The 10,786-nt window shown below is 40.7% G+C and overlaps 1 protein-coding gene across 4 annotated transcripts; it reads right to left on the bottom strand.

Annotated features, from left to right (window-relative positions):
- Positions 1–2,524: 2,524 nt before the first annotated feature.
- Positions 2,525–10,479, bottom strand: ZNF518B (zinc finger protein 518B). Of its 4 annotated transcripts, none has more exons than XM_044418334.1 (3): positions 10,354–10,478; positions 6,960–6,995; positions 2,525–6,255 (listed from the first exon to the last, which is right to left on the bottom strand). In XM_044418334.1, the coding sequence occupies exon 3, from the start codon at positions 6,183–6,185 to the stop codon at positions 3,045–3,047; it is 3,141 nt and encodes a 1,046-aa protein (XP_044274269.1). In that variant the 5' UTR covers positions 6,186–6,255; positions 6,960–6,995; positions 10,354–10,478; the 3' UTR covers positions 2,525–3,044. The 4 variants fall into 4 exon arrangements, with proteins under 4 accessions (XP_044274269.1, XP_044274270.1, XP_044274268.1 ...); XM_044418335.1 differs by lacking the exon at positions 10,354–10,478 and adding an exon at positions 9,943–10,262; XM_044418333.1 differs by lacking the exon at positions 6,960–6,995 and having other exon boundaries at positions 10,354–10,479.
- Positions 10,480–10,786: the final 307 nt, after the last annotated feature.

The following is a 10,786-nucleotide window of genomic DNA, read 5'->3' as shown; positions in this document are numbered from 1 at the left end:
GGAACAGCCACATGCAGCTCCGAAGCCATGGATTGCTGACCCCTGGTATAGACCAAGAGCCAACATTCCCTTCCTGAGTAAGGTGATTGAGTAGATTGTGGCCAGGAAGCTCCAAGCACTCTTGGAGGAAGCAGATTATTGGGATCCATTTCAATAAGGCATCAGATCCAGTTTTGGAATGGAAACTGCCTTGGTTGCCCTGTGGGATGACCTTCGCTGGGAGAGGGAGGAGGAGGGTGCAGCCTGGACCTCTCAGCAGCTTTTGATATCATCAACCATGGTATCCTTCTGGGGAGGCTAGCTGCACTGGCAGCTGGGGGCACTACTTTGTGGTGGCTCTGCTTCTTCCTGGCGAACTGTCTCCAGATGGTGGTGCTGGGGGATTGCTGGATTTGAGAAAGTGCTGTTTGAGTCATAGTTATAGTAGAAAATGGTGCAGGCAGCATCTGACAACACCCACAATCTCTTGTACAAACTCAATTGGTAACTGAGTAGCAGAGAGGGCAAAATCTGGATCTTGCTCATTGTTTTTGGGTCACCAAAAAGTACCACAGGACTATACTTGAAACACTTCCTTTCATACATTCTGTAAACTTCATTTCAACATTAAAAAGCCCAATTCCCCTAATACCTCTTGTGCAGTAGCTGTTCCTTTCACTAAAAGTGTGACTGTTGGTACCATATATGGAAATGGTTGTATGCAAGCCAGTGACATGCATACAAATTCATTTCTTGCAAAACATTCCAAGAAAGAATTTTCAAATACTTGCAGTGGTATACACAGGCCTATGTGGTATGCATGATGGTATCATGATGGTATCATGCATACCATCAACCTGAACAGAACCACCCCAGCACCTGTGGTCATCATGTGCAAAACTGTTGTGAGTTTGCATAAATGCTAACTGTTTAAGCCTTAATTGCTGGAAAAGAAAGGTTCACAGAGAGAAAGAGGTTTTGTAGGGAACTTTTACTAATAAGTAATCTGAGTGCACCAAGCTTTTAATGATGTTTACTTAAAAAATCTAACAAAGTTTTGTAGCCTAAATTTTGAATGACATAGCATGTAACATTCAGGAGTATAAGAGAAGCACAAAGACATTTCCAGTCTAAAGTATATTATAAAAGTTGTCAATATGGAAAAAATATCAAGCATTCATTTTTTTCAGGTAGTAACTGAAGTCCAAACATACAATCAAACATGAAATACATTTTTTCTCTTCAATTATTGTGATTACTGAAATGTGGATGTGTGCCTAAAACTGTTGGTGCTGAAGCTTACAAACAGTTTATGTTTTGTGACAAAACTGATTAAAAATAAACAAACAAACATACTTTTTCTTAGCAGGAGCCTACCTTCCAAGTCCTAACTGCCAGTCTCTTTCATTTGCAACAAATCCACCCATAACCTGATCCTTGCACAACTTCACTGGAATATTTGGAAATCACCTATTTAAACGAAATGACTAAAAAGAAGTCCTCCCATGCAAACTCAATTTACAAGTTATGAATAAAAATGCACAACTCCAATTCATTTCAAGTGGACAGATACAGACCAATTTCCTTAACAGATTGCGCACCTGGTCAGATTTTTTTTCAACAAATAAAACCTGAATGGATATTGGCAATGTACGCATGAATATTGCACTCATTTGCATGAAAAAACTGAAACATTAACACTGTCTGGCCAGAGTAATTCCTGATTAACCAAGCCATTATTAACAGCTCCCTGGTAAGAGGATGCTTGCTAAAGAACTGTAAAATAGCTCCCAGAAGCCTTTGGATTAAAACACTGCTCCAAAAGAATCTTTCCAAACAAACTGAATGGACAATAATATAGTAAATACAGTTCAGTGCAAGTACGTGAAGAGTGATGCATATTAGGACAGAAATCCTGGCTTTAGATATGTACTGAAGAGGTATAAATTGGTAGTAATTAACCAGGAGAGTGATCATATGGCAGATAGCTCAATGACATGTGTGAGCAGTTAAGAAGTCAAATTCTATGGTAGATTATTAAGAATGATTCCTATATAAAACTGTCCATATTGTCATGTTGCTAAGACAAATCTCTTGCTAATTGCATTTGGAATACTGTGTACAGTTTGGATCACCATACTACAAAAAAGATATTGTAGAGGTTACATGTACAAAAAGGCAACAAAATGATGAGGCTGGTGTATTTTCCCTGTGAGAAGCTAGACACGACATTTGTAGGGCAGAAGAGAGTATGAGAGAGAATATAAAATTACATGGGATATAGAGAAAGTGGGCAGAGTTTGGTTGTTTAATTTTATAATACTAGATTTGGGTCAATTAAAATGATGGACAAGAGATTTAGAACAAACAAAAGGGATCACACAATGAATGTATAGAATTAGGACTGCGTGGCTTTAAAGAGAGCCAGTGTGGTGTAGTGGTCAAGAGACTGGGACTGGGACTCAGGCGACCTGGGTTCTAGTCCCCACTCAGCCATGGAGCCAACTGGGTGACTCTGGGCCAGTCACAGACTCTCAGCCCAACCTACCTCACAGGGTTGTTGTTGTGGGGATAAGATGGAGGAGGAGATGTAAGCTGCCTTGAGCCCTTTGTAGGAAAAAGGCAGGATATAAATTGAAAAAAAAAAAAAAAAGAGGCATTAAGCAAATTCATTTAGAAAAAGCCTGTGGGTTTTGCAACCAGTATGCTTTTTTTAGCACTGGCTGGTACTTCCCAGCTATTCCCTTTTGTTTGTGGGCTTCCCAGAGGCATGGAGTTGGCCAGTGTAGCCAATGCTTTCAGCCTATATATTTGTAGTTTTGTTCTATCCTCACATTTTCTTACTTTTGTACCATTCCACTGACACAGGAAAATGTTTCTATTGTAAAAAGTAGCAGGATATTAAACAACCACCTATCTTCTATGGCTAATGCACTGACCTAAAGCAAACAAAAATGATGTGCAGACTCCAACATAATTCTACTATGCTGCTGAACTAAATTACTCCCTAGACTGTTCTGTAAAACAGTGCATCATAATTCAAATTTGTAAGATCAAGCAGTTCTTCAATTTTCACTTTCTAGTGTGAGGGAAAGAATATCCCATCCTCTTGTAGCTTCCAGTAAATGCTTCTGTCCATGACTTATCCATTCTTCTTGGTCTATATATGTCCTGCCACAAAACCAACACTTGAAAGTGAGTTTTGATGCTTCTGAAGGTGAAGAATTCACTACTTTATAGCTATTTTTATGGATCTTCTTTAGTTTCATTTTTAATGTGCTTTGTTTCTTTATTTCACTTGCTGTATCAAAATTCTGAAACATGAGCTTTTTATGTCGTCTCTCACCAAGACAATTAATAGTTCTTTCTGACAAAACAGCTTTCAGAACATTGCTTTTATACTTATTAATAACTTTCATTACATTAATTATTTCTGGTGAATCAACATCAGGGTGGTTCAGGACAACTACCGGCTGATTGCGATGAGGGCATTTTATCAGCTGATCACTTTTAAATGGTATAATCCTAAGGCGTCTCATTAAATCAGGAACTATCTTAAGGAAGCAATCCTCCGGAGTTCTTGGCCTCTTCTTGTACAAGTTCTCCCTGGGATATAATTGCCTGCTTTTGTGTTGAGGCTCTTCACCCTTAATGTCTCTTTTGTTTGGCATGTTTAGTTCATTGCATTTTGGGTGTGGTAATACTCTATTTTGCTGACTGTTACTCTTCACAACAGACTGTCTTTTGGTTGCGTTTCTACTTGATACTCTCTGTTTTCTAGAAGCTTCATTAGTTTCATTCCCACTTAGCAGAGAAAGGTCTTTAGCAGGTCTCTCAGAAATACAGCAAGGAACTGGTCTTGGGAGAAAAGTCTGATTGCAATACATAGATGAATATGGGAACATTCCATTCCCATTTTCTTTTTCAGTTGAACCCTCCGTACTAGTGGAATTTAACACCTTCAGTACAGTGCCTTGAGGAATGAACACTGGAGAAGCAACACACATTTTGTTAGCCACTCTGGCTTTCATTACAGCATTTCTAAGTGTTTCTACTGGTTGTTCTTGCTCTTTCTTATTGGAGAATTGATTAGAAGAGGAGGCCTCATTTGTTCTTTGAGGACACAGGATAATCTCTTGTTGCACTTCAGTAGTCAAGTCATTTCCCTCATTCTTTTCTTCTGAAGATGAGAGCACCTTGTCTTTTGTATCCTGACTCTTGTGCTGCCTTAATGAAGCAGCTAATTGTGATTTCATGTTTGATTCAACTGCAGACATCAACTGAGCAATCTTTCTACACAACAATGATGTAGAGTTTTTCTTAGTTATGCCATTATCCCATCTGATGCCTTCTGGAATGTTTACAGCACCTGCACTAAGGGAAAATACAGAAGAAATAACAGGACCCTCTAAAGCCTCACTTACATCTTTCACATCCTCTGCAGATTCCATATGGTTATATTTGTTTTTCACATTTTCTCCATTTACTACCCCTAAGCCATTTTTTGAATCATTCATAGGTGGAGAGTTATTCTGTTGTGTTTCTTCAACCGTTTCCAAGGGGTAAGACAAACTGGAATCCACTAAATGCATTTTTGAGGCTACTTTAAAGTCATTCCTATGTTCTTCTTCAACATTACTTAAAGTGGGTCGCATTTTATCAATTACAGAGGGTGGTACCCTATTATTTTCTTGAACAGCATCAAAAAAGTAATTTTCAGACACATCCTTGCCTTCAGCTGAAGAAGCTAGGCATACAGATGGTTCCAGATTATAGTTTGTATGTTTATTTTCTGCACAAGCTTTCTTTTGAAATTGTTCCAGACAATTTATTCCATCAGATACTGATACAGATGATGAAATATCATGCACATTTTCTATATTTTCTTTACAAATAATGCTTTCCTGTTGTAAATTTACTATGTTGCAATTTAGAGAAGTAGAACTAGAGAAACTTGAACATTCAGAATTCTGATATTCATTCTCTAATGCATTAAGTTCTTCATGGGCTGGTGACATACATCTGTTTATCTTTTCTCCTTGTTCTGTTTCTTTATATTCATTAGATATAAAGGAGGTTTCTCGTAGAGGAATGAGTTTAAGAATCAAATGCTGTGTACCATTAACATTTTTTAGTTCCACAATTTGTGCCAAACAATTAGGTGGAACAACAAATTTTGGTGGTGCAACCACTGTTAAAGGCATTTCAGGCATTATATTACTTTTGTGGGGAGAATACACTTCAACTTCAACTATTGCATTTACATTTTTCTGGATTTTGACATCAGATGAAATATCTGTACATGTATCCTGAGTACGCTGTAGTACGCATGTACTACGCTGACTACACTCAGTATCACATCTTGAATTAACAGCTTCACTTATATCATCCTGAATTTCAAAAGTCATTATATTTAAACCTGAAGATTTCTTCTGCAGTGGAGTTCCCTTGGCAAGTGCCTTCCGCACTGGGTTTTGGTTTAGCAAACAATTTGTTTTTTCCTCATCTTTTGCAGCTGTAAGCATTATTGGCTCATCAGCAACTGTTTCATGTGATCTTCTTGTGTGTTTGACTATATAATCATGCCTGACAGTACCATATTCACAGTAGTCACACTGGTATGGAAATCGTCCAGTATGTTTTACCATATGTCGTTGGAACTCCCCTCTCGTGTAAGACACACACTTGCACTGGGAGCAGATGAATTTAACCTCTTTGTGTTGAGCCAAATGCTTCTTATATTGTAGAGGATTCTTAGTGGAAAATCTGCATTTGTCACAATAATATTTGTTTGGCTGAAAGTTTTTTAGTTTGAACATTCTCAGAGTTTTACTCAGGGACATTTTCCCTTTGTCTTCAGGGCCAGAGCCACCTGTGGGATCAATGACAAAATTGAGAATGGATGACATACTTGGTTGGCACTTGTTACAGACAAAGTGGTCATCTTGACCTCGTTGGCATCTTTCTTTCAGTAATTCCAGCACTGAGGCCTCTTCCACACACCTGCATTTAACACAAGTTATCAAATGCAATTCCGTTTCCTCAGTCTTTTGATAACCAAAGCTACTGTTTTTATCATTGGTTCTCATTGGATTTGATTTAGCAACATTGCCTTGCTTTGGGGATATGGTCAATGAGCTATGGCCGTTGTTCACTTGGCTGGCATACAATGTTGGTAAGACTTCCCTCATTTTCTTCAGCTGCATTTCAAAAGCGGATGTCTTCACTGCTGAATTGGTGCAACATCATAGTCATACACTGTCCAAGGTAAAGGTTCTGTAAAAGAAGCATATGAAGAAAACTTATTTCTAGGTCACCATACAGAGCACTTCACATTTTAAAAGAGCTATGATCGTTCACTCCCTAACCTTTTACATGGAACTAAGTTCTATAGGTTTTAATGGAATCTTCTTCCAAATGACTGTGCTTGGAATATTGAAAAAAATTAAACTTCAACAATATACTTTGATACTGGAAATGTCAAAAAATGAAACTAAAAGCCTAAACTCGAAATATCATTTGATTAACTGTACCATCAACAAGAAAATAAAAATGAATTATGTTAGTCTATATAAAAGCAATTTTATATAAATTAAAATTCCTCAAAACAAAATATTTAGATTAGTACACTTACCAACCATTTCTTTTTACTAACTATAAAACTTACAAAGTGCCAAAATATATATCATTCAAATAAAGCTGGATGTTTTCATTTAATCAAACTACCAACCTTTTGTATGCTCCTAAAAAATCCAATTTAAACATGTATACTTGGCATTTGAGGCTGATTAAAAGTTCAATATAACATCCACTTCAGAAGAACCAGCTGATGCAGAATTCAGGGGACAAAAACCGAGAGGGATTAAATACTGGCTACACACATATAACCATAATTCCAAAATGATCTGTGAGGCTCTTTGGAATAGTGATTAGTATACTGGACTAGTATGAAAATTCATGTGTTCAACCATGAAGCTCACCTTGAGACTGTTGCTCTTTCAATCCAACTTTCCTCACTAGAGTTGTTGCAAGGATAAATATAAAGATGTTAATCATCTATGTTACTATGCAAGACAATTTTCTATGCAGTTCCCTATTTTATTTATTTGGAATTTTTGTATGCCGTCCCATTCGCATAAGCCTCGGGACGGCTTCCAACATCATAAATACACATACAAATAAATACATATAAAATCTGGATGCATCCTGGCTAAATATTTTAAAACCAATAAATAATATCAACAATTATTAAAATATCGTTCAAATAAAAAGGTCTTGGCCTGGCGCCGAAAAACAAATAACGGCGGCGCCAGGCGGACCTCTCTGGGGAGTGCATTCCATAGGCGGGGCGCCACCACAGAGAAGGCCCTCCTCCGGGTACTCACCCTCCTAATACCTTTCTCGGAGGAGGGCCTTAACAATCTTATCTTGTTGCAGCCTGAAAGCCACTGTATTGCGCCAACTAGCCTAGAGTTTTCTGTGGACTGGCTGCTTCGGTTCCCAGTTGGTGGGCAGCTTCAAAGGCAGACCAGTTGCATCCGTGCAAGGGAGGTTTTTTCCCCGTCTCTTCCATTCGCCTCTTTGAGAAATCGGGAGCGAAAACTGCGAGACTTACGCTGCGAGACTTACTTCCGTGTAAAACATGCACCAGATCAGGCCTGAAGCCTATCCCTGAAAGTAAACAACAGGCTACTATTCCATTCAACATTCAATGGAATGTTGCCGTGTGAACTCTGCAAATCCTGTGCTCATTAGTTAAAATCTGGAGGAGACCCGCTTCTCCCACAAGTAAGCAAATTTAAGAGCCCATGGGAGGGCTGCAACTCAAATCGCGTTTCATGGAAAGTACTGAAGTCGCTGCAATTTATTCTGGAATAGCATACGATTGGAATGTGCAATCCCCCCCCCCCCCCCCCGATTAATGAGCTTACCTGCCCCACTGCAGCCCAGATATCAAACCGAGAACTCTCGTGAGTGGCCTATCCTCTCCTAGAAATAAGTTTTTGGCTGTAACACTATGCCTGCTAAACTAAATTTAACAGGACTTTCATACAAGTTAGTATGTGTAAGATAGCACTATTACTCATGTAAGAGCTACAGCAAATCACTAAAAATCGAGCCTTTATTATTGAATGCCCTCTTCTACGCTTCACCATAAGAGCACACGTAATAAAAGCATTTAACACTGTAGCACCCATCTCCAAGAATGCATTCCTAAGGGACATCAGATAGGCATCTACAGTTTTGATGCTTCCTTAAGACTTCTCATCTAACATTTCCCTGACATAAGATCTAAACAGTTATGGTTATACTTTTATTCTTTATTAGTAGAGTTGCCAGTTTACTATTGTAATTTAATGTTGGTGTTATCATGTTCACTGTTTTTGGTGGAAAGTAGTTTATACACTTATGAAATAAATTATTTCTCTGTATTAGATAATTATTTGCATAATTTTAAACAGCTGAAAAGTTCACCAAGCTGCAAAATTGTAAGCACTCTAAATTCAACAGCTTTTGTTATGTCCAAGTGAGCATTTACTCTGAATTACTGTTTTTATAACTTGATTGTTGTCTGAACTTTTAAGCCTGTTTCTTTGCCTTTGTGAATAGGCAGCATATTGTTGCAAAGGATGAAAGGATAACAAGAAAAGGAAAGCAAATCCTGAGTTATGCTATTAGGACCAACTAAAATTCTGCAAATGATAGTTCAAAATTTTGAGTTCTCCAAAAATGTTCATCTGGCTAAGTAGTACAACAGAGGATCTACACCCATGAAGACTCAAAAGCTTACACAATGGTTTGGATCATTTTTGTTGGTCTAATAGAGGCTTTGCCCAAACTTGAGTTTTTGCTTAGTCCTCATGGACCAGCACAGCAACACTTATTACAGAAAACAAGATTATGCCTATTATTATGCTTAAGGGAGCTATCCTATTGCCCCTAGAGAGTATCTTAAGGGCCACAGGATATTTTGCATTTGCAGATCTGAGGCTGGACACAGCGCTCCAACCCTGGAGCTGGGAACTGGAGTTCCAACTCTGCCCCTGCCTTTCCACCTGCAGTCAGTGTAGAAAGAACTACACCAACCACTCACTGAGATTAGTAAACAGCATTAAAGATGGAGAAAAGGAAGCATTCCAGAAGGAGCAAGAGGAGGGGGCTGATAAGATCCGCAGCCTCTGACAGCCCCTTTTTCTCCTCCTCTGAAACATCCTCCATTAGATGGGCAAAAAGGTTTAACAAAAAACGAAAGAAGTTGGGGAGACAGAATTCATTTCCACTGTTCCTCATACACTGCACTGAACGATCACAACCCTACAAGGTAAGGAGCTTAATGGCCACTGGTTTAGGATGGTGCCCTTGGCTACAATGCTTGAAGTCAAAAAATGGACCTTAACACCATATCAGAGATTGACACGAAACTGCCAGGAAAAACTACCCATCTCCTTCCATGGCACAAAACTATCTTTCTAGAATGCAGGGATCAAAACCCAAAGATCCACATGTTGGCATAAACAGAACTGCAGGTTCAACCCAGCTTCTTTAAACATAGCTGAGTTCTGGAGGAGGCACTGGTACATTTCCATTTTGAGAGAGTTTAAGGCAAAACGCTAAACACTTCCTTGGAAGTTTGCTGTATCTCATTTGCTTGAGTCTTGCTTTCAAGTAAACAAATCGCCCACAGCTATAGTGTCAATTTCAAAGCCAATCGTTTCAGTTTCCCTGGCACTGCATTTTGTTTGGCAAGTCACGTCTGGGAGGCTGATGCCAGGAAGCGAGTTCCAAGTTTGCAATCCTAAACACGCTCACCTGGAAGTAAATCCAATTCTAGAGTTACTTCCAAGTTAACATATATAGGTTTCTGCTAGTGTCCTGCAGACAATGCCGCACACTGCAAGGAACAGGAGTAAAGGAACAAAGTAACAGCTTTGCTCCTAATCATTAAAAAAACGCGTCCTTAACTCTTCTCCGTGGTCTGGTTCACGGGCTCTCTTTTTCAGAAGGGACACTCTCTCATCGCGGGAAATGGCGGAGACGTCGCACTTCCAGATCCGAGCAATGCTTCGAGCGGCCGCGAGAGGGCTGCACAAACCTCTCCCTCCCTCTCCCTCCCTCCCTCTCTCTCTCTCTCTCAGCTGCTTTCGCCAGATGTTAACGCAGACGAGCGCGAGAAGGAGGCGAAATGGGCTCAGAAAATAAAGGAGCGCAAGACTGCAAGCAGGGCCGGCAAGGAGACAGTCCAGAGGGGAAGCCGGGCGACCGCCGAGGTGCGGCGCTCTTTCGCGAAGAGAGGCGGCGCGGGCAGCCGGGCAGGGCTCCGGCCTCCACGGTCGTGCCTGAGGCGCTTCGCTGCTGGCGCTCCTCCATACTCACCTCCGACACAAAGGAAGACGCCCACCCACGGAGCGCATCTACCCCTTCAGCCTTCAGCGCGGCTCCCCAGCCGAAAACGACGGCGGAACTGATCTCAGCTCCCTTCACGATCGGCTCGCCACTCGATTGGCTGCTGCTGCCGCCGCCGCCCCGCCAGAAGCGTGTGCGCCTCCTTTTACAGCTTCCCTTACCAGGGCGGGTAGGCATGCGCACGCGCGCGCGCGGAATGGGGCTCCTGTGCGTGCAGCGCGGAAGGGCCCCGGGGCGTAGGAGGCGGCCCGGATGCCTGCCATGTGCTCGGAAGGCTTCGGGCAGTGCGTCAGTTCCTTAGGAGGAAGTCTCTGAACTCCGTGGAGCTTACAGCAGAGGAGTCTACTGTCGTTAATGACTTGAATTTATGACTGCGCGGGCACAAGATGTGGAGATGGCTGTC

Source organism: Varanus komodoensis, unplaced genomic scaffold (assembly GCF_004798865.1).
Source record: "Varanus komodoensis strain SLA01 unplaced genomic scaffold, ASM479886v1 scaffold9, whole genome shotgun sequence".
Classification (NCBI taxonomy): Eukaryota; Metazoa; Chordata; class Lepidosauria; order Squamata; family Varanidae; genus Varanus; species Varanus komodoensis.
Note: the sequence above shows the minus strand (reverse complement) of the source record. Positions and strands in the feature narration are given on the sequence as shown.

Excerpts from the sequence above, each read along its gene's own strand:
- ZNF518B (XM_044418333.1), bottom strand. The coding sequence starts at position 6,185 with ATGCAGCTGAAGAAAATGAGGGAAGTCTTACCAACATTGTATGCCAGC.